At 41.5% G+C, this 24,779-nt stretch overlaps 1 protein-coding gene across 1 annotated transcript in view; it reads right to left on the bottom strand.

Annotated features, from left to right (window-relative positions):
• LOC139557422 (beta-catenin-like protein 1) overlaps window positions 1-24,779 on the bottom strand; it is a 36,257-nt gene that overhangs the window by 5,742 nt on the left and 5,736 nt on the right. The window contains exons 10-13 of the mRNA XM_071372214.1: window positions 22,553-22,701; window positions 20,461-20,642; window positions 7,255-7,352; window positions 6,780-6,860 (exon numbers count right to left, since the gene is read on the bottom strand). Coding sequence (XP_071228315.1) covers window positions 6,780-6,860; window positions 7,255-7,352; window positions 20,461-20,642; window positions 22,553-22,701 — 510 coding nt within the window. The remainder of the gene's footprint in view (window positions 1-6,779; window positions 6,861-7,254; window positions 7,353-20,460; window positions 20,643-22,552; window positions 22,702-24,779) is intronic.

Raw genomic sequence — 24,779 nt, 5'->3', positions numbered from 1 at the left:
CCTGCCCATGATTTTAAAAACTATCCTTAAAAAAAACATTGAAATGGAGGAAAACTTTTCCTCCGGGGAGAAGGCTGGTGCAGCTTTCAGAACAAAACGCCTGCTTGTTACAAGGCGGTCCTCTCATGCAGGCTTGCTACTGCATCAGACCCAGTGGATAAAAATGGCTGTATATGCTAATGTATAGCAAACCCTTGGGACAAGGGGACTAGCAAACATACCAGTTAGTCCGTCCTCATTACACAGAAAAACATTTTCAAAGGAAGCCTGGATGACTCAATTAAAGGCATAAAGTTCTGACAACCAACTGCCAAGGAGAAAGTAATAAGGACAGATTCTTATTCTTTTCCCTTTCCACATCCTATTCCGGCACAGGTGTTAATATGACAACAGCAAAATGGAACGAACGCTGGCTCTATGCTTTTCCTCTGGTGGGATGCAAAGACTGAATTAATGTGACTTCCTTGTCAGCACCTTCTTTGAGCTTACTGTAGCCGTCTGTACTCTGTAGGGCTTACTGAATCCTTTCACTTGTGTTGTGTAAGAGTAGCTGAGGTAAAGGGAGAGAACTTGCTAAGAAGGAGAGAGATGCTGATTTTCCCTTTTGATAATCGCACAGATGACCATTTAAGTCAGGGATCATCAACTAGATTTCTTTCTGGAGTGGATGGTCAGGAGGCCGGAACATAATTACAAATCATTTGTAGACTGCAAATTGACCGCAAGAAGCCCAAACAGATATCATATTTGACTAAAACAATAATTTTAAATCTTGCTTAGATTTGTATACAATAACATATTATGCAGGGGAATACTTTGGAACACATTTCCAAAATTAAAATCTCTTGGAGCTGATTTGATGGTATTTTTACAGTCTTTAATGCCCAACAAATCAAATAAAAACATTGGGGGCCAAATAAAGTCAACGGCCTGCATCGCCAGTTGGGAATCCCTGATTTAGGCCTTTCACAAATCAAATGCCATTTTCCTCTAATTTGATCTAACCTAGGTAATAGAGTCCCAGAAATACAGGCAACCACCCACAAACAAACATAGCTGTCTTCACACACACACACACACTTTAAGTAATCACAAAGCTCAATAAGACTCTAGCAGTTGGCTGGGAGATGAGTCAGCGCTATAGGACCTTTCCAGGCCTGATCCCTACCCAGCTCCCATCAATCCCTCAGCACACAGCCAAAGCCCTCCTGCACACAGAGGCTGAGGTAATGGATGTCTGAGCTACAGCTCCATTCCCTTAATGAGGCAGGAGCAGGTCAGGAAGACAGGAAGCAGGGAGAGAGAAGAGCAAAAATAGCCAATGCATTGAAAACCAACCACGTACACTAAAAATTGGAAGAAAGGTATGGTAGGCTATAGGCAAGGTGGGGGAAGGCGAAAGCAAGTTGCATTTCTGGATCCTTTGAAATCCTTTCAGCATTGAAACACCCAGTTATGAATGTAGTTTGCAAGCCGAATGTGCAGAGTGTGCATGTCTACATCTATAGCATGATCATTAGGATAGTGTGGCTGACTACTAGAGGAGCTAGTGGTAGTTACGACTACTCCTAGGTCCCTGCCTGCAGTCAGCAGAGACCTGACTAACCCGACAGTGGCTGCAGCAGGGTGTCTGTTAGGAAAATGTGTCGCCAGACATTTGACCGGCAGCATTTTATTTTACTGGACATTTGAGAAATTTAACAGACCTATACGCATTGCGTGTGTAACCTAATTAGGCCGTTCACCCACGGTGCTCAGAATGACAGAAACCACATTTAGGTTATTTTAATTCATATTAATATGCAAGTCGAGGATGCAACAATGTGCGGTCCTTCTTGTGCACTTTAAAGATGTTAGAACAACTGACCACATTTATTTTTCCTCAGCCAACAAGACGAGTAACGAACAGCAACATCACTATCCTATTTCAATCTACTATCCCCCATAGTTGAACATTTGACCTATTCTATTGGTCAGTTTGTCAAGAAAGAAATAGCCTATTCCAAACAGACACTTGGACAGATTATACACTAAGTATACAAAACATTAGGGACACCTTCCTAATATTGAGGTGCACCCCCACCTTTTTGCCCTCAGAACAGTCTCAATTCGTCGAGGCATGGACTCTACAAGGTGTCGAAAGCGTTCCACAGGGATGCTGGCCCATGTTGACTCCAATGCTTCCCACAGTTGTGTCAAGTTGGCTGGATGTCCTTTGGATGGGAGACCATTCTTGATACACACAGGAAAATGTTGAGCGTTAAAAACCCTGAAGTGTTGCTTTTCTTGACACACTCAAACCGATACACCTGGCACCTACTACCATGCCCCGTTCACAGGCACTTCAATCTTTTGCCTTGCACATTCACCCTCTGAACGGCACACATACACAATCCATGTTTCAATTGGCTCAAGGATTAAAAATCCTTCTTTAACCTGTCTCCTCCCCTTCATCTACACTGACTGAAGTGGATTTAACAATTGACACCAATAAGGGATCATAGCTTTCACCTGGTCAGTCTATGTCATGGAAACAGCAGGTGTCCTAACGCAGTAGGCTACGCATGAAAGTTTGTTCCATAATGCAATTAGCTGGAAAACCACATTGTCAAAAGCACACCGCACACAGGAGAGCTTTCATGTGACAGGGATGAAAATATCCATTAGATATTTAGAAAGAGGGGAGCTCTAATATGCAACAACTAACCTGAGCTGCTAATATGACTAGGATTGTGCCTTTGGCTACTGGACAATGAAAAAAAGTTGATATAAAATAATTCCACGGATAAGGTATGATTTTGGCTAGGCTACTTTGAAGCAAGGTAAGATATGCATCATAATATGTAGTAAAGCGTTCAGGTTTCAAACATATATATGTTTTCAAAATGCATACGGCCTCCAGCTCATTGCGGAGTGGTGTGTGACGCGCTGATGAAGCCTGCCTTGTGGTGCCTACGCTGTGTGACGCGCTGATGAAGCCTGCCTTGTGTTGCCTACGCTGTGTGACGCGCTGATGAAGCCTGCCTTGTGTTGCCTACGCTGTGTGACGCGCTGATGAAGCCTGCCTTGTGTTGCCTACGCTGTGTGACGCGCTGATGAAGCCTGCCTTGTGGTGCCTACGCTGTGTGACGCGCTGATGAAGCCTGCCTTGTGGTGCCTACGCTGTGTGACGCGCTGATGAAGCCTGCCTTGTGGTGCCTACGCTGTGTGACGCGCTGATGAAGCCTGCCTTGTGGTGCCTACACCGTGTGACGCGCTGATGAAGCCTGCCTTGTGTTGCCTACGCTGTGTAACGCGCTGATGAAGCCTGCCTTGTGTTGCCTACGCTGTGTGATGCGCTGATGAAGCCTGCCTTGTGTTGCCTACGCTGTGTAACGCGCTGATGAAGCCTGCCTTGTGTTGCCTACGCTGTGTAACGCGCTGATGAAGCCTGCCTTGTGGTGCCTACGCATGCTGTTTGAGATGCTGTAGCAGCAGCTCCCGCGCTGTCTGACAGATTTTACACTCAAAAGGTTCCGTATCTTTATGTTGTACGTGTGTGATTAAGATACTGAACAAAATATACTGTACACACACGCCAATTAAATTCCACTAAATTAACCTATAGACCGATAAGCATAACCAGTCAAATGTATTTCCATCGACTGGTATTTCCATCAATGAAGCGGCTAAAAAGCATTATTTCGAAACAGGATTTTTTCTTCCTCTCCCGGACAATTGGCCTGGGCCTATTTTATTTATTGGCTTTTCTAATAAATAAAAAACTGCCAAAAGCTAGCTATTACTGGCTAACAGAAACCCTGGGCTGCAGCAGTAATTACTTGTCAGCGCCAATCAATTTCACAGCAACTTAGCACTTTCTGTCTGCCTCCCTCTGCCTACCTGCCTTGCAATAAGACATGAGAGAGAGGGGGGCGGACGACAACGTGGGGACTAATTCCAATTCACAGTGCCTTTAACACAACCATTAAATAGAAGATGAGATGAGTTTAATTTAATGCAAACAACAGACCTTTCTGGGTTCTCAATACCGCACTAAGGAATTTTGCTCTTTCCATGACAGATTGACCAGGTAAATCCAGGTGAAAGCTATGATCCCTTATTGACGTCACTTGTTAAATCCACTTCAAATCAGTGTAGATAAAAGGGGAGGAGACTCAATAGTAGGAAGGTGTTCCCAATGTTTTGTACACTCAGAGTTTACCAATTGATTCTTGAAGAATAGAACTTTAAGTGCCTCATGAGCTTAGTTCAACTGCCATACCCCATCAGAACCCAAAATATAAGCTTGTTCTTACAGCAATGTTAAAAACAATGTTAATGTAAACAAACGCTGTATAGCTTCAAAACATGGTTAAAACTATAATTTTGATAGCATGGACGGTCAGCCATTGCATCCATAGCTCGGTCTATACATTTGAGAGTGGTCACATTTCTCCAGATTCCATCCTTCAGGTTTTTGCCAAAACAGAGGCGGGGTGTCAACTTTGTTATTGTTTGAATTAGGGACTCTAGTTTTAAATCGCTCTCAAAGAGCATCCTTACTATTACCACCACCAAGAAAAAGCGAGCCTGGCGGAATAAGGAGCTTATTAAATCCAGTCCTCAGATGCTGAGAAGTATACTCCTGTGGAATATCTGCTCATAATATGTTGCAGAGAGGAAAATATTTAGCTTACCACCCCAAAATAACATCCTAACGAAAGTGGAGTGATAAAAACAGAACTGCTGATGGCAGCCAGTTGTACAAAACAAAGGAAGTGGAGGAGGGAGATCAGGACACAGCAGGAAATGTCATCTTTATAGATACACCATATATACAAATGTATGTGGACACCCCTTCAAATTAGTGGATTGGGCTATTGCAGCCACACCCGTAGCTGACAGGTGTATACATCGAGCACACAGTCATGCAATCTCCATAGACTAACATTGGCAGTAGAATGGCCATACTGAAGAGCTCAGAGACTTTCAAAGTGGCAACGTCATAGGATGCCACTTTTCCAACAAGTCAGTTCATCAAATTTCGGCCCTGCTAAAGCTGCCCCGGTCAACTGTAAGTGCTGTTATTGTGGAGTGGAAACGTCTAGGAGCAACAATGGCTCAGCCACAAAGTGGTAGGCCACAAAAGCTCACAGAACGGGACAGCCGAGTGGTGAAGCAACAGCTCACTACGAGTTCCAAACTGCATCTGAAAGCAGCGTCAGAACAATAACTGTTCGTCGGGAGCTTCATGAAACAGGTTTCCATGGACGAGCAGCCGCACACAAGCCTAAGATCACCATGCACAATGCCAAGCGTCGGCTGGAGTGGTGTAAAGCTCGCCGCCATTGGACTCTGGAAGAGTGGAAAGACGTTCTCTGGAGTGATGAATCACGCTTCACCATCTGGCAGTCCGATGGACGAATCTGGGTTTGGCGGATGCCAGGAGAACGTACCTGCCCCAATAAATAGTGCAAACTGTAAAGTCTGGTGGAGGAGGAATAACGGTCTGGGGCTGTTTTTCATGGTTCGGGCTAGGCCCCTTCGTTCCAGTTAAGGGAAATATTAACAGTACAGCATACAATGACATTTTAGACGATTCTGTGCTTCCAACTTTGTGGCAACAGTTTTGGGAAGGCCCTTTCCTGTTTCAGCATGACAATGCCCCCATGCACAAAGCGAGGTCCATACAGAAATAGTTTGTCGAGATCGGTGTGGGAGAACTTAACTGGCCTGCACAGAGCCCTGACCTCAACCCCATCGAACACCTTGGGGATGAATTAGAATGCCGACTGCGAGCCAGGCCTAAATCGGCCAACATCAGTGCCCGACCTCACTAATGCTCGTGGCTGAATGGAAGCAAGTCCCCGCAAAAATGTTCCAACCTCTATTGGAAAGCCTTCCCAGAAGAGTGGAGGCTGTTATAGCAGCAAAGGCGAGACCAACTCCATATTAATGCCAATGATTTTGGAATGAGATGTTTGACAAGCAGGTGTCCACATACTTTTAGCCATGTAGCGTACAAGACAACATCCTAGCCAGGACTGAAACAAGATACTCAAAGAAATTGTTACTAGTTTCTTCAACCTATAACTAAACATTTGTACAATGAAATAGGGGTATCCATGCGCATCAAGATAGTGAAGACAGAAAATCGTCTCTTTGGTTATTACTTGTTTATACTTGCACTCAAATGAATGTCAAGCCGTGTCAAGCTGTCCCGCTTTTTTTGCAAAGAATTAATCTCTCATCAGATATGAATCTGAAAGCTATCTCCCTCTTAAAACTCTACTACCTTCTCCTGCCCTCTCTCTCCTGCTGGAGAAGAGACTCCTCATCTCTTATCTCGCTCCTTCCACCTGTCTGAGTGAGCACAGCCTACAGACTAATCTGGACCTCACACATTCTCTGGGACCACAGGGCATCAAACTGAAACACTGCCTTGTTTAGCTGAGGCTGATCGGATCTTATTGGCAATCTCTGTCTGTAACAATGGAGAGGGATTCTAGCGACAACAAAGAGACATCACCCACTCACACCGCAGCATATTCTGAGTGGGTCCATGCAGTAAGAGGTGAAGAGCTTCTTAATGTAGACAATGACTTAAGGCACTGGATTTGAACCAAGGATTCCAGCCCCTCTCCAAGCTAGCCTCTAGTCCTGAAGTTGTGACAATTACAAGCCTCTCTAAAAGGACTTCTTATCTAGACACTTGGAGCTGCTCTTATTTCAGAGATATTGCCAGTCAAGGTTAGAATGCAAGCTGTTGATAGCAGGGGGAGGGTTAGGACTCCTACGTGTTTCTCTCCTTCGATCCTCTTGTCAGCCAACTGAACAGCTTCCAGGTACTTAAAATGCAGCTCCATCAGTCTATCAACCTGTAGGACAGAGGGAGAAGACATCAGACACCAATGCAAGGCGCTATGCATACAAAATCCCCATGGAGGGAGAAAATAGGATTCAGACAGCCAGAGGCTAGCATGTAGTATGTCTATGACCATGTATGTGTGTGTCTGTAGCACCATTCAAGTAGCAGAGGGACTGTTGTCTCTATCACTGGTGGTGAAGTTAATAACTCTTTCCACCACAGGATCAATATTTTAGTCATTAACAGTGACCAGTCACAGGCTGATCAATACATACTCACACCTGTACAAGGGGATCTCAATCAGGGAAGTGAATATGTAAAACCAGATTTTTCCTGATTTGCTTTTTAAGAAATATTGCTGTGAAAATGTTCTGCAAACAGTGGTGGATCAGTGAAGATCTCACCTTCTCACAGTCGTTCTCAGTGAACTTGCTAAGGAGCCTCGTCCTCTGCTGGGCTTTCAGGTTCCGCAGGCAGGAAGCTATGATGGAACACACGTGTTCTGCAAGGGAGGAGAACAAAATCAGTGCCACTGAGGCTTCATCAAGGTAGCTCAGCTTCATCTTCATGAGGGGTTAGAAGTAGCCTAGTGTTACTGAACCCACAGTGATGGGAGCTAATATTATACTGTATGTGAAAATATTATGCATTTTCAAAATTCATAGGAGTAATAGACTATTGTAAAATGTATATGCCAAGATCAGGTTATCATCTGACAGTGGCAGGAATGGAAAAATATAATGATTACAACTGATGATAATGTGCTAATACTTTGCAGAGCAAAGCATGGAGAATATTAACAGGGGGGGAAAAAATGTAAGAAATTATGACATGTAAAAATCTATTTTCATTAAAGGCTGTAATGCTCCAAAACTGTTATTCTTGTCATCGAATTGAATTTCTGGTGATAAAAAAGCCTTCTGTAGAGGATGTGTGGCCATTTAATGAGCTCGGGCTCCAAAACCTCTGGTTAACTGACAAAATTACTAACAAAGAGGCAGTTGGTCCTAGAAGTACTCTTGTTAACCTAATACACGCAACACAGAACATTTACTCTACCCCAGAGACACATCCATGTTGTTATAGCTTACACTTGCATCTGACATTTAGGGCTAAATCTGACTAAATAATAAATAAAGAAAATATGGAGTAATAACAGTCACATGTTGGTATTAATTAGAGGTCAATTTTTAAGTTCAACTCATCTTGGAAGTTGCTAAGCAACAAGCAAAATACTTGATTCTTGATTTTAAAACTTGTCTTCAGCAAGGTGCTCAATACTGCTCTTCCATGTGCCATTCATTAAAACACACACAAAGCAAGCTCACACCTCTATTCATTAGTGTTATCATTTACTGTTTGTGTTCATTATGAGAGTTAACTACCATTGTAATGTCACCATGTGGACAGCCCCTCTACTGTGTGCACATAATGAGAGGAATGCAACTTCCAGGGACACTAATTTGTCAACATAACCCGAGTGGCAATTGTAGTCAGCACCTTGACACCACTGTGGGAAGTTACTGATTGCTACAGGGCACCCTCCACATACAGAACACGGTTTCCAGAAAATTTGGGGCCGTCTGACGTTTGTTGCTCAAGATCGATGCTGATTAAGACACTCTTGTCATCTGGTGAGGGTGGAGTTAGACTACCGATGGCATGAGAGGAGCTGCCGTCACCTCTCAAGCTTTAGGAGCTCAACTATGCTGACAAGAAATGAGAAGAAACATATAGCCTTTCTATGAAAACGAACAGCCAAATAATTAAGCAAGACAAGTATACAGGACCAAACAAATATATTTCAAAGGAAACATATCAGCCATCCTCTTACTAATTATAAACCCATCTTTTGGCAGTCACAGTGATAAGCCTGTACAATCAGAGGGATTTCTAATTCAGGAAGTACACAAACAGAGCAACAGCATGTTCATCAAACAGCACCACAGAGAGGAAGTGCCGTCTCAGCTCTTGCTCTCCTGCCCTCCAGAGGACCAGTGTCACATGGGCACAGTGGGGGTGTGGTGGCGGGCCGTCTGGATAATTTAGGAAATTATTAGAGGCTGAATAAATAGTGTTTCTGCTGAAGGATTGGGACCGCTGCTAAAACTCTCCCTGGGCTGGAGCATGCTGTGGGAGACGAGCTGGACCGGAGAGTGGCAGCTCATCTCTGAGATAGTCTACTACTGTATGTAAGACTCAGGGCAGAGTCTATGCCCTGGGCTTCACTGTAGGCCAGGCTTGCTCCTCTCTGTTACGAGGGTAAAAGGATAGGGTGTGTGAATGAGATAGCTCACTTAAGTGCCACCAGACCACGGCACGCTCCAGAGCCCCTCAATGAGAAAAGCCATTAGCAACAGGGTCATGGTTGCAGTGTGACTTTCCACAGCCTGATGACATCCCAAGTGTGATAGAAGGCTTCAGCTTCAACACCTAGTGCAGTAATCATGGCTCCATTACATACATGTGTGTATGTATGTATGTTTCTAACTCAGTCACAATATTATGAATTGCTGCCTGTTGCAGGTTGTTGGCCTACATACCACATTTAATACTATGTGTGACCTGTTTGGTTTGAAGGGTTGAGGTTGAGACATGTTCCTGTTAAAGTCATTTCTATACCCAAACTTGGTTGGTTCAACATGTTTGGTCCAACTTTGAGGGGTTATGTTAGGCTAAATGTGGTCACAAAGATGATAAAGCTCCAATGTAATTATTGTAGGAATAGTTGAATGTGCTAAATTAGTGAAATATGGTTGATTAAATGTATCGTCAATGATTTATCCAATTCTCTCCTTATCACAAATCTATAAAACATCAGGCAGATCAATGCCATTTCAATCAGTGAGTCAAATACAGCTCCCTGTGCTCACTAACAAACCATTAGGCAAACAAAATGGCTGTCAGTTCACTTAAATACAGATTAATTTGTGTTAATGGAATCATGCAACTGGTAAAGAAAATGGCTGACAAAGATTGATGGCACCAGCGCAGGAGATGTAAGTAAATTACCCCATTACCCTCGCTTTTACTCAACCAACAACAAGCAAACCACCAAAGAACAATAAGCAGCAAAAACAGAATGGTATATCAAATACAGGCACGGTGCATACCAAAGGCACACATAATAACGACGGTTTAACCCCATTCGCTCAATACAGGAAGGCTGCATTGGCCAACTGTTCATTAGACGTGACCTAGAAAAATGATGCAGTTCTATTACCCTTATCAAAGGCACATCACAATTAGATATAGCATAGACTGCAATATTAGTCTTAGGTCTCCCAACTGATAGAGGACCAGCATGGTTGATGCTGCTGGTTTCTCAGAGAGTAGCTCAATGCTGCAGTGTGCTTTTACAAGCTCTAACGGCATCCTCTCCTCCTTGGTGAATGATGGGAGGATATGCATGTAGCACATTGCTGGTAGAACTCATCATGAGCTCAGACAACACATAGGCTACGCCACCACCCTGCTCCCTCTACCACAATCCCAATTTCCCCTCTTCCATAAGACTGAGAAAACAATGCTTTCCGTATCATAGCCACTGCAGCACAGAGTGAGGGACAAGTGAAAAACATTAAATGAGGAAATAATACCAGTCTCTGGGAGAGCTAGGGTAGCGCCTGTGGTGAACAGTCTCTCTTAAATATCTAGATAACCAAAAGAGAAAAAAAAAACTTAACCTGACCAAACCATTCTCCTCCTGCTGGCTTTCGCAGATTCTGCCATTACTCTCCTGAAGTTGCCAGTAATAGGCTACATGAGTCAACAACCTTTCTCATGTGGAATGCCAATTTATCTTACCATTTCTACCGATCAGCGTGCCAATTACAGTTTTCATATGCACATTTTCGTGAAACAGTTTAATTTAATTTATAATAACGTCTCCATATCTCAAACTCATTGTCATGTGGTTAATGAAAATTCTATCCAAATCTAAATGAAAATGATACCAACCTAAAAAGTAACTTCTATTGCCAACTACGTAAAAATAGCCCACAAAGCCAACAAATAAAAACATTGCAGCCAGCAGGTAGAAAATATCCTAATAAAAACAGATTTCCTATGAATCACATTGCCTACACATGGCCTGTCTGCAATGAACTTGAAACATTGTATCAACTATTAACTTGGGTCAGGCCAGAAGCTAGTGCTACCGAACTTGCAACATTGTATAAAATATTCTAGGCCCTCAGAGTTTCCTGCACCAGTGAGCTCGGGACAGACACAGCTGTAGGCTATTTGCGAAAGGGATAAAAAGCTGTGCTTGACTTGGGCAGGAGTTCACCAGAACTGAGTACCTGCACCTCAAATGTTCTACTGCTTGAGCTCCTGTTCCACTTGCAGAATATTAGCTCAAAAGTATTGTGGCGCTCCTGCACCTAAATATAAAACAGTACGAGCACCCAAATTGAGTACCGGACCCTATTTAAATCCTAGTCGAGCACTGATAAAAAGCCTATTTTATGGTGTTTTCACTGGATCAGAGCATGACATTTTTCTTTTTCACACTGAGTGATTATCGAAAGTGAGAGTGCTGGAAAGGTTTTTCAAATACATTGAGGAACTATTGTAATTCTCAATGGATGTAAAAAAAAAACTCATATTTGCTTGCTGTTTGAGATGAAGAAAACATTACTTTGATAAGCTTGACAGGTGGTGGTGCGTTAAGCCAATCAGAAATAATATCAGAGACCTTCTAGAGCAGCAGCGCCCCCTCAAGATTCTGAGCCTGCCTGGCAGGGTTGGCCCTGCAAAGCCAGAGCCCCCTGATGGGAGAGCATAATATACAAGGAAATTCTCGAAGCTGCTAATGAGATCCTTGACGACCTTGTACCTAGCCGGTGGGGATTCCGGTGGGGTGCCCCAACCCAGGCAGTGGCAGAGCTGGCAACACTAGCTGCAGTAACCCATGGGGGGGGGTCACACTCGGACATTCACAGTGGTACAAAATCAAAGGTCTGACTGCTTGGGAATACGGTCACTACGGGGGACCATGTTGTAGGTGTTTCAGGGGAAGGGGGTATATTTGACCTCCATCAAGAAAGTGAAAATGGTTAATAAAAATCTCCCCATTTCTGGCTCAGTTTTGCAGGCCTTCTCATACAGCTGCAACTGTATATGCATTTGTAAATCAAGACCTTTATTGAGTTGGGCTCTGGGATGGTGCAACTGCTGAGAATCTGAGTATATGGTTGTTGTGGGGGAAAGGGGTTGAGTGTGTGTATCCCACAACTGTTGCGAGGGAGTAAAAGATGTTAGGGACAATATAGGATGAATCACAATAATTGTTTGCTAACATAATAATTGCTTGCCATAATGTAATTTTGTTAATGGCGAGAGGTAAAAATACTTTGCATAAACTGCCTACATTACTACAAATATGAATTGCTAATTATGGGGAAAAAAAGATAAACAGGATTTAAAAAAAAAAATATATATATAAATATAATACAAAATTGAGGTGAGGGCGATGGAGATGGAAATGCATTTGGCGGTTGATCTGCTTCTGTTCTGTGGGTGGCACTGCTATTTTCGAAGGATGGATCCCAGTCTCTCCGGGGTGGTCTGCCGGGCATTGGGATGACAACCCAACTCGGGATGAGGAGGGGTTTTAGCGGGTGGAATAGCGGGGACCAATTGGAGGTTTACTTAGTGGCAATGCAAATATCACGGTACAGCTATATAGACAATCATCATGCTACTTTTTAATGGTACATTTAAAAACAATATATTATGATAAATAGAATTGAAACGTGTGTCTCATTATAGTAATTGGTTAAATAAGTATAGCCAGTAATAATTGTAATGGCCTAGCAGATAATAAGAAAAGACGATCATTACTTACCTCGCTAAAAGAGAAGGAATATAATATCAATTGTTTACAGGAAACTTTTTTAGATTAACTTTGTGGAAAAATGACTGGTGGGGGGGGCAAAGAAATTCAAAGGGGCGATGATATTAATTAACAGTAATTTTGATCCAAATGTGCAAATTGTCCAAACAGATCCTCAAGGAAAATGGATGATTTTAAATGTTATTGGACCATAAACAGATATGGCTTATTAACCTATACGGTCCAAATAATGATGATCCAAGCTTCTTTGAAAATGTATCAACTCTACAAGCAACACTAGACTCTATTATGGCGGGAGATTGTAATACGGTTTTAAATACCTCTATGGACCGTAAAGAAATCAAAATACAAACGATCAACCCCAGACACTTAAGGAAATCATGAATGTCATGGATATATTGGAATTAGTGGATATATGGAGGCTTAAATACCCTGACCTAGTGAGATACACATGGCGGAGGCTTAATCAAGCCAGTCATCTTGATTACCTTCTAATATCATTATCTCTGGCACCAAAAGTTTAAAAAGTGTTGAAAGGGGACAGAATACCGTCAGACCATCACATAATTGGCATATATATATATATTTTACTCTTACAGATTTTCCACGTGGGCGAGAATATTGGAAATTTAATCAAAGCATACTGGATAACTTGTTTTTAACTAGGACAGAAGAATTTATAACTGAGTTTTTCCGACATAACATAGGTACAGCAGATCCCCTTATTGTATGGGACACTTAAAATGTGCCTTTAGGGGCCATGCAATTCAGTACTCATCTATAAAACAAAAGCAACTTTGGGCAAAAGAGTCCATATTAAACAAATTAAATTGAAGGACTAACAGTCAGATAGATAGCAATAAAAACTGTACCATAAAGGCACAGAATAAGTTAGAGGAAAAACAAAAATAAATGGTGGAACTTATCAAGAAAGATCCAGTGTAATATATTATAAAAATAAAGCAAAGTGGATGGAATATGGGGGAAAATGCACCAAATTATTTTTCAATCTTCAACATAGAAATGCTACCAAAAAAATGTATTGAACCTTGTTACAAATTATGGGAGTCACTCATGATTCACCAAAAGAGGAAGTAAAGTACTTTAAGTTTTCGTTTCAGTCTCCTCCTTCTCCACTAACCGAAGCTAATTGTATGGATTTTTTTACTATTAATAATGTAAAATTAACATCTTTACAGAAAGACTCGTGTGAAGGCCAAATTACAGAGGAGGAACTTCTTGATACAATTAAAGCCTTTTAGTCCAGGAAAACTCCAGGGCTGGATGGCATACCCGTGGAAGTATACAACACTTTTTTGATATACTCAAGAGGACCATTATTAGCATGTTTTAACCACTCCTATATAAACGGTAGATTATCAGACACGCAACAAGGTCTGATTTCATTATTCCTGAAACAGGATCCAAGTGGTATATATAAAGATCCAGTCCATTTTTTAAAATTAGGGCTGGGCGATATGGCCAAAACACCAAATCACGGGGATTTAAAAAAGTTGGACGGTATGACGGTATTTTTAGTTTTTGAAAAATACAAGTTCCACTTTTGCTTTATGAGTAGTGAGTGATCCTAGGGTGGCAACACATACATTCTGAGTGATTTCAATGAGTCTTTCTTCATTCTGATTGTTTTATACTGTTCAATTAAAATTTCAACACTTTTATCATTTCTGCATTTCCTGCATTCAATTGCAGTGGTGGAAAAAGTATCCAATTGTCATACTTGAGTAAAAGTAAAGATACGTTAATAGAAAATTACTGAAGTAAACGTAAAAGTCACCGAGTAAAATACGACTTGAGTAAAAGTCTAAAAGTATTTGGTTTTAAATATACTTAAGTATTAAAAGTAAAAGTATAAATAATTTCAAATTCCTTATATTAAGCAAACCAGATGGCACCATTTTCTTTTTTTTTTTTTTTTTTAATTTACAGATAGCCAGGGGCACACTCCAACATAATTTACAAACCAAGCAATTGTGTTTAGTGAGTCCTCCAGATCAGAGGCAGTAGATGGCCAGGGATGTTCTCTTGACCACAATGTGAATTGGACCATTTTCCTGTCCTGCTAAGCATTCAAAATGTAAGTACTTTTAGGTGTCAGAGAAAATGTATGGAGTAAAAAGTACAGTATTTTCTTTAGGAAATGTAGTGAAGTAAAAGTAAAAGTTGTCAAATAAAAATAGTAAAGTACAGATACCAAAAAACAACAAGTAGTACATGAAAGTATTTTTACTTAAGTACTTTACACCACTGCTCAATTGAGATCATTTCCGCACTGCCAAGTAGGGCTCCACGATATGGGCAAATAATCTAGGATTTATTCTTAACCAAATGTTGCAATTGTGATTTGACTCGCAAATCTGAGCAAAACTGTTGGAATCATGGATATATAATTACTATTATATAGTTAGAATATAATAGTGGGCACTTTGAATACAGTGTTGTTTGAGATAACAAAAAATGTAAATGTCAGGGAGGAGTTATTGTGACAGGTTAGGAACTAAAGTGTTGGTACGTGTTTCCTAGAGGACCCTATACGCTTTGGCTACATTGCATGTTGTTTTCTCTTAGCTACTTCATGTAGCTAACATATTCTTGCTTTGCATATTCCTCTTCGATTTAGAAGATACTGTTGCACAAACAACATGCTGATTTAGGTCTATAACATCACTGGTATTATCAGGCTATATTAGCTAGCTACGTTTGCTCTTACCCAGTACATTTATTTGCTAGCTAGCAATTAGCGGCTAACAAGATTTAGGGCAACTTGCTAAGAAAAGACAAACTGTTTGCTGATGTAAGAAGCAGAAACGAATAGTGTTATTATAGAACGCTAGTGGATTTATATTAAGAAGCAAAGTGAAAACAGCATTGTTGTCATCAACATTGTTGCATGTGCTGCATTGACCATGCAGACTGAAAACACATGACTCGTGATTGAAGAACATCAAATGAGCTCCTTGATGGCTGATGATACCACCATATTTTTAAGAGACAGGAATGAGGTTTCTAAAGCAGTTTTCTGTATTGAAGACTTTTCCGTAGTTTCGGGTTTGAAAATTAATATCAATAAGTCAGTCTTATTTCCACTGAAGGATTGTGTTTTACAGGAAGTATATGGTATGCCAATTAAAGATAAGGTTACTTATCTTGGAATTGTTATATGCAAGGATGAAAAACAAAGGAGTGAATTGAACTTTAACCCCATTATTGAGAAAACAAAGAAGAAATTGAACCTCTGGTTGATGAGAGATATTTCGTTATAAGGTCGGGGTTTATTCTCCAAAGCTGAAGGGATATCCAGATCGGTTTATGTCTCGTTATCACTTGACTTACCCCCTAAAATTGTAAAGGACTTAGATAAGATTCATAATTTTATTTGGAGGAACAAGCCTCACTATCTACGAAAAGATATCCTCAGTAACACCGAAGAACAAGGAGGTCTTGAGGTTTTAGATTTCAATATTCTAAATAATACTTTAAAAATAAATTGGATTCTGAAGTATTTATTTGACTCTGTTGGTGGTTTCGAATTTTTGCTTCGATGTAATTTTAATGTTGATAAAATCCCAGTAAAGTTGGCCAAATTCCATAAGCAGGCAATTTTAGCTTGGATGTTAGCGTATAAACACAATTTTTCCCCTCACAGATACATTTTATGGAACAACAAAGAAATACGATTTTAAAATAACTATTTTCTTCATAACTGGTTTGAGAATAAAATTATTTTGGTTGGTCAGTTACTGAATAATGATGGATATCTACTCTCATATGGGGAATTTCTTGATAAGTTTAAAATTCCAATAACCCCGAAAGAATATGCAATTGTTTTTGATGCGATTCCAAGGGGGGGTTGTATCTCTTTTAAATTCCTCTGTGGTTGATGTAAGTAGCATAGATTTACATGAAAATATATTCATTGGCAATATTAACATCAAAGATAAATGTAGTAATAAACAGATTAGGAATATTGTTTGTGATACAAGCCGAAGAACACCATCCCAACCGTGAAGCACGGGGGTGGCAGCATCATGTTGTGGGGGTGCTTTGCTACAGTAGGGACTGGTGCACTTCACAAAATAGATGGCATCATGAGGATGGAAAATGATGTGGATATATTGAAGCAACATCTCAAGACAGCAGTCAGGAAGTTAAAGCTTGGTCTTAAATGGGTCTTCCAAATGGACAATGACCCCAAGCATACCTCCAAAATTGTGACAAAATGGCTTAAGGACAACAAAGTCAAGATATTGGAGTGACCATTACAAAGCCCTGACCTCAATCCTATAGAAAATGTGGGCAGAACTGAAAAAGCGTTTGCGAACAAGGAGGTCTACAAACCTGACTCAGTTACACCAGCTCTGTCAGGAGGAATGGGCCAAAATTCACCCAATTTATTGTGCTGAAATAAATAAAAGCTGAAATAAATAATTCTCTCAACTTTTATTCTGACATTTCACATTCTTAAAATAAAGTGGTGATCCTAACTGAACTAACACAGGGGATTTTTACTAGGATTAAATGTCAGGAATTGTGAAAAACTGAGTTTTATTGTATTTGGCTATGGTATATGTAAACTTCCGACTTCAACTGTATATACATAAATTATATGTATTTATTACTGCTCGACTAAAACAATCTCGGTTGACCAACAGCCTAACAACCAAACAATCGACCAGCCCTAACTTTTTTACACCCCTATTAGTTTTTACACCCCTATTTCTCCTTTGCCAAGATAATCCATCCACCCGACAGGTGTGGCATATCATTAAGCTGATTAAACAGCATGCTCACTACACAGGTGCACCTTGTGCTGGGGACAATAAAAAAGGCTGCAAAGAATGTGCAGTTTTGTCACACACAGATGTCTCAAGTTTTGAGGGAGCATGGAATTGACATGCTGACTGCAGGAATGTACACCAAAGCTGTTGACAGAGAATTGAATGTTAATTTCTTTACCATAAACGGCCTCCGTAATTTTAGAGAATTTGCCAGTACATCCAAATGTCCTCACAACCGCAGACCATGTATAACCACGCCAACCCAGAACCCCCACATCCGGCTTCTTCATCTGCGGGATCATCTGAGGGGGTGCTGAGGAGTGTTTCTGTTTGAAATAACCTGGAACAGCCATCAAGTTAACATGCAAAGAGGGCCACGAGGCAGGCAATTGAGCTTGGAGGAGGAGGAGCAGTAGAGGAGGTTGACAGTGGCAGGTCCTGACAGTTCTCTGCTGGGGACAGATTGAACCTGAACCAGCCGTGTCCTGAGAAAAGCAATCAACCGAGCCCGGCCAGACCAAAGGCACCCCTGCAGGGTACGAGCTCTCGTCTACACTGTCTGAGGCAAACTTCCACCATACCTGACTAGAATAGTCATGGGGAAGAAATCACTGACATGGCTGGGCTGCGTTTCATAAGCTATTTTGATTGTTGACAATCATGTGATGGCTTCATTATGGCTCCTGTCATTTCTGGGTATCAGCAACATCAAAATGGACTGACCAAGTTCCAAACCAATTCAAAGATATATGTATGCAGGTATGGATGAGTTCCCATTATCAAATTCCCTCATTGACAACACCGGAGACTATGAACAGGGCTCTAATACAGCAACTAATCATCCAGTTTGAGTTAAAAGGAATGAGACTACTGGTAGATTGGCCAGCAGCTGGCTTGCCTCTGAAGCTAAGCAGGGTTGATCCTGGTCTGTCCCTAGATGGGAGACCAGATACTGCTGGAAGTGGTGTCGGAGGGCTAGTAGGAGGCACTCTTTCCTCTGGTCAAAAAAAATACCCCAGGGCAGTGATTGACACTGCCCAGCGTAAGGTGCCTTCTTTCAGATGGGACATTAAACAGTGGTCCTGACACTCTGTGGGCACTAAAGATCACAAGGCACTTATTGTAAGAGTAGAGGTGTTTACTCCAGTGTCCTTGCTAAATTCCCAATCTGGCCACCTAATCATCGCCAGCTTCCAATTGGCTCATTCATCTCCCCTGTAACTATTCCTCAGGTCATTGCTGTAAATGAGAATGTGTTCGCAGTCAACTTTCCTAGTAAAAAAAGACTCAAATTAGTGCAGTATTTTGCACTGATCACAATATCTGTTAAATTAGGCCTATTATCTGAAACAAAGTTATAAAAATAAATCATATTGCACTGCAGCTCCTATTCTTCTAATGTAGTTTTAGTATCATGTGAAAACAAGAAAAGAGATATTAAAGCACTCAGCAGCGTTAGCTCGACATCCAAGGAAAACAAAACAAACTACAAAGGGCTACAGTGCAGTCAGAACTAATGTAAATGAGGTGTTTACTTCTGTTCCATCACACTGTGTGTGCATCATTAGCCTGCTAAATATAGTCTGCCAGAATCTCATTCTATCTATGCAAAACATTAGGACATGGAAATGAATACAGACCTTAAAAAGGTACGCTATTGTGAGTCATTACATTCTGCAAAGATCCTCTGCAATATTTTTTCTCAAAACCACTGTATGCAAATGTGGTCCAACAATTCACAGCCACTGGGCCTCAGTATATTTTCAGAGGTGATTTAATGGAGATCAATCTCTTTTTATGATGGAGAGGGGTTTGGAGTGCTTTACCTATTAATTACTTAAACTCTCATTTGTGTAGCCCCTGATAGATTAATTAATTATGACTGCATTGTGTTATTTTTGAGAAACACTTTCTTCTCTGTTTAAAAAAAATCACTACAGCAGAGGAGACACTCTATAAGTCTAATTACTGTCAAAAACTATGACAAATCATGCACCCTCAAAACAATATCAAATTAATTGTAAAACATTGCTGCTATGAAAAAAGCTGTGACTTTCAAAAAGTTGAAAAAGTGGCAAATAAAGCTTACACTAAATAATTGGTCACAATTATTGGTCACATCACTCACAATAATAAATAAAATGCAAACGATGTAAGGACAAACATAACTAATGCTTAGTATCACCGTCATTTAGTAAACAGGCCTATCTCAGTCAAGAAATTATGCAATGCATTAGGGACATGCCTAGGAATATTATAGTTCAAAGGTATGTTACGAGCTGTAGTCCACTGCTCTATAGCTTAGATGCCCTCCGGCCTCAGCCCACAATTATTGTGAGCATTCAAAGCTGCACACAGCACAGCAGCGTAACCACACTCCATGGCAGTTTGGCTTGGCTGTGACTTGTAGGAGGTCCATCAGTGGGAGCACCTGGGGGATAAGCTTTAGCGGGCCCTGTTATGTCTGGCTTCCTACTCGGAGGTTCAGGCAGGTCTCAGGTTAATTAATTCTGTCCCCCAGATGAAGGAGACAGACAAAGGAAGCCAATTTATTCACCAAGGGTGGGCTGTCCGGACGTATGAGATATAATTAAAAGACAGAGAAGGCAGTGTTTCCCCTATTTTCATTTAGCAGTGGCGCCGCTGCTAAATCGGGGCAGCCACTGCAAAAACCAAAAGGGGGGAAGGGAGGGGTGACTGATAAGCGCTGATGCTTTCATTTTCATATTTCACAACTCAAGAGTGGATTCTGAGAGGAACAGGAGAAAAATCAATCAAGGTTAGATTGATAACTTAAATCGACAGACGAAAAAGCCATTAGACAAACCTGATTAGATCTCCTGCCTTGTTAAATTGTGTTGGACAACTGTAAGCAATTGCCCTAAACTCAGACAAGCAAAATTATTTCATTGTTTATAAAGGAAATTTGGAGAGTATAAACATTTGCAAACCTTCATGTTCTTTGTCTGCGGCCCCAGCTTTCCTCATCTTCTTGGGGGTCTTCATGAACAGGGGGAAAATGGTCCTCAAGCCCAGGATGTCCACAAACTTGTGGCAGTTATCAGAACCCTCTGGGCCAATCATGCCGTGGTCTAAGACCCTCAGAGCACTGGTCCGAGACATTTTCTTTTCCCTGGAAAGAGGCCGTGCAAAAATTATAAAAAATTATAATAACTATAAGGGCTCAATTATCTCAGGCACAACAGCAGCAAGGTCATGATTGTCTTTTGCCAGGCACAGACTCCACTATATATACAAAAGTATGTGGACACCCCTTCAAATTAGTGGATTCGGCTACTTCAGTCACATCCGTTGCTGACAAGTGTAGAAAATCAAGCACACCGCCATGAAATCTCCATAGACAAACATTGGTTGTAGAATGGACTTACTGAAGAGCTCAGTGACTTTCAACATGGTACTGTCATAGGATGCCACCTTTCCAACAAGTCAGTTTGTCAAACTTCTGCCCTGTTAGAGCTGCCCCGGTCAAGTGTAAGTACTGTTATTGTGAAGTGGACAAGTTTAGGAGCAACAACGGCTCAGCCGCGAAGTGGTAGGTCACACAAACTCACAGAATGGGACCACCGAGTGCTGAAGCGGGTAAAAATCGTCTGTCCTCAGTTGCAACACTCACTACCGAGTTCCAAACTGCTTCTGGAAGCAACGCCAGCACAAGATCTGTTCGTCAGGGGCTTCATGAAATGGATTTCCATGGCGGAGCAGGCACACACAAGCCTAAGATCACCATGTGCAATGCCAAGTGTCAGCTGGAGTGTGTAAAGCTCGCCGCCATTGGACTCTGGAGCAGTGGAAACGCATTCTCTGGAGTGATGAATCACGATTCACCATCTGGCTGTCAAGACAGACTAATCTGGGTTTGGTGGATGCAAGGAGAACGCTAACTGTCTTAAAGCATAGAGCAAACTGTAAAGTTTGGTGGAGGAGGAATAATGATCTAGGGCTGTTTTTCATGGTTGCACAGAGCCCTGCCTCAACCACATCGAACACCTTTGGGATTAATTGGAATGTCGATTGTGAGCCAGGAAGGAGCCCAGAAGAGTGGAGGCTGTTATAGCAGCAAAGGGGGGAACAACTCCATATTAATTCCCATGATTTTGGAATGAGATGTTTGACGAGCAGGTGTCCACATACCTTTGGTAATGTAGTGTACTGTATGTAACCTAGCTACAAGGAGTCCCTTGCAACTTGCAGTCCTTTAAGAAGCTTATGAGGAAGTATTTGTTTTGACTAAGTTAAACAGTTTTAAGAATTCAGACAGAGGCAATTATAAAGATGCCTTCAACCGTGTTCCTAAGCTCATATTGCAAACCCCTTGATGAATCCTAACCTCTACAAAAATAGAGAAAACTATTGAAGCAGAGGTGCAGAACTTATGATTCTGTGAATCTCATGAGAAGTAAAAAGAGAGAGTTACGTGTTGCTCTCTAGATAACCTATTCTGAGAGCCTTCTGTGAATGATTTAAAAGCGGGTTTTGCATCGCTAGAATTAGATATCGATTTTGGTTTTAAATCGGTCTGTCTGCCAGGCGTCGTCGTGATGATGATTAGAGCTTGGGCATGGAGGGTTTCATAAATACATCTAATGTCTCTTTATTGCTCTTTAAGGTCCCGTCGTGGTGCTGCAGCACTCTGTCGGCTGATTGATTGGACTGGCAGCTGAGCAGAGCCAGAGACATGCTGTGCGAAAACAAAGACATCACTCAACCCTGCCACTCACTGGGGTTCATGGTGCGCCCTCTGACAGCCTTAACAGCAAACAAAAGTTGAGTTCAAAGATGTCAATTTACGTGATATCAGATCACCAGTGACCTGTGTGAATTGAACAGAGGGTTGAAATTAAAAAAGGACTACAGCCAAGCCAGGGAACTGTCCATCTCTACATTAGGCCTCCATTGAGGAGGTACTTGGATGAAGATTTGTTTTAGCTCAAAAGCTTAGGACATTAAATTATTGAAACATTAAAACTAAGCTGTGTGTGGAGACTCATTTCTTCAGGAGGTGTTAAACATCTGGGTCTTTACCTAAGCATGAGGTTCATGAGCTGCAGACCCTCTCCCCTGAGGAAGCGATCCCGGTTGGATGCCAGCATCAGACAGGAGCACAGGGCATCAAATAGGTTCTCCATCATCTCCTGCTCCTCCGCCGTGGCTGGGTTGTGGCGTTTGAACACCTGAAGGAGAATGACACCCACACTTCTACTGTCTATCAACTGTGATATTCCGTTTAAATGATGAGCATGTTTGGCTCATTAGCAGAGTTTCAACAATGTAACTGGAAATCATTTTGGGGTGTGTATGAAACACCTCATGTAACAGTATAACTTTAGACCGTCCCCTCGCCCCGACACGGGCGCGAACCAGGGACCCTCTGCACACATCAACAACAGTCACCCACGAAGCGTCGTTACCCATCGCTCCACAAAGGCCGTGGCCCTTGCAGAGCAAGGGGAACAACTACTTCAGGTCTCAGAGCGAGTGACGTAACCGATTGAAACGCTATTAGCGCGCACCACCGCTAACTAGCTAGCCATTTCACATCCGTTACACTCACATAGATAGACCAGTATTCAACCAAATGCATTTTAGGTGCAATGCAGTGTAGAACTAAGACACACTGAAAGCTTGCAACCAGCATCACCAACAGAGTGAAGAGACTTTCTGCTGTGCTTTGTAAATCTGTCTAACATAAAGTTACACTTCTAAGTCGTATTCATTTGCGTCAGACATCATTATTTCTGCAGGCCTTGAATATATCAAATAGTATAATAATTAGCCAAAAGGCTAATTGACCGACGTCTTTTCAATTACTTGAATTATATTTAGTTCGGGTTTTTGTGAGCCCAACACACCGTGTCTCTAGAGAGAAATCAAGTCAAGAACTATGTGGGATGCTGGGCTGAAGGGAGTTGTAGTTTTGATCAAGCAAATATTCCTAGAAGTTCAGGGCATAAATGTTGTAATTAACCACAATGACCATAATCCATTGCGCCTGTTCTTTCCGGCTAGGACAGAGATGGATATACTTTTACACCTGCTACGTTAGGTTAGATAAACACAGACCACATAAGAGAGGAATGTACACAACAACGAAAGAGACGGATAGAGACTGTTCATGAAAGTATGCCTCATGTACTTTGATGAACTAGTCAAATGATTTTACCAGACAGCTGCAGAATACTTAAGCGGTCAGCAAGCTTTAGTTCGGCTGGCGCCTAACTCGCATACTCCCTTACAAGTCATCTCTCGTTGAATGACAACAAAGACTATAATTAAGAATCCGTACTGACCAATCACCGACAAAGGGGCGTAGACTTCGGCTACCGACTTCAGCTTGCCTCAAGGGGGAAAAAATAGTTTCCCGAACAGCCAAAAACGCCCTTACCGAAGTCCAAAACGTCACAAAAATGTCATAATATGTGCACAAACGGACGCCTCTAGACAGGCTAGCTTAGCTAGATAGGATGACTAAAGACAGTACAGTACGGGGAGCACAGAGATAACGTTGTCTGGCTGGCTGCTACTGCCTGAGCAGAGATGAGATGACGACTTTAAGGAATGAAAAATAAACTCATCAATTAAAAACTAAGTAATATACACAACTGAAATAGTGCATTATTTCATAATAATTTCCTGTATTTCTATTGATGTCTCCTCAATGTGGACTTGACAGATTTCCCCCCCAATGTTTTGGCAATTGGATGTTCATTATTTTTGGCTTTGGAATTTCCATTAAAAAGCTCCAAAGTATTTTTTTATGTCATTATTTCATAATACATTTAACGCAATTATATTTTAAATAATCAAACCAATCCCGAACCGACCTCAAATAGCACTAATCGCTCAGCACGATGTGAGGAAGAAGGACATACAGTCGTGACCAAAAGTTTTGAGAATGACACAAATATAAATTTTCAAAGTCTGCTGCCTCAGTTTGTATGATGGCAATTTGCATATATTCCAGAATGTTATGAAGAGTGAGCAGACGAATTGCAATTAATTGCAAAGTCCCTCTTTGCCATGCAAATGAACTGATTCCCCAAAAAACATTTCCACTGCATTTCTGCCCTGCCACAAAAGGACCAGCTGACATCATGTCAGTGATTCTCTCGTTAACACAGGTGTGAGTGTTGAGGAGGACAAGGCTGGAGATCACTCTGTCATGCTGATTGAGTTCGAATAACAGACTGGAAGATTCAAAAGGAGGGTGGTGCTTGGAATTATTGATCTTTCTCTGTCAACTATGGTTACC

This window comes from Salvelinus alpinus, chromosome 28 (genome assembly GCF_045679555.1).
Source record: "Salvelinus alpinus chromosome 28, SLU_Salpinus.1, whole genome shotgun sequence".
Taxonomy (NCBI): Eukaryota; Metazoa; Chordata; class Actinopteri; order Salmoniformes; family Salmonidae; genus Salvelinus; species Salvelinus alpinus.
This window is presented reverse-complemented; position numbering and strand designations above follow the sequence as displayed.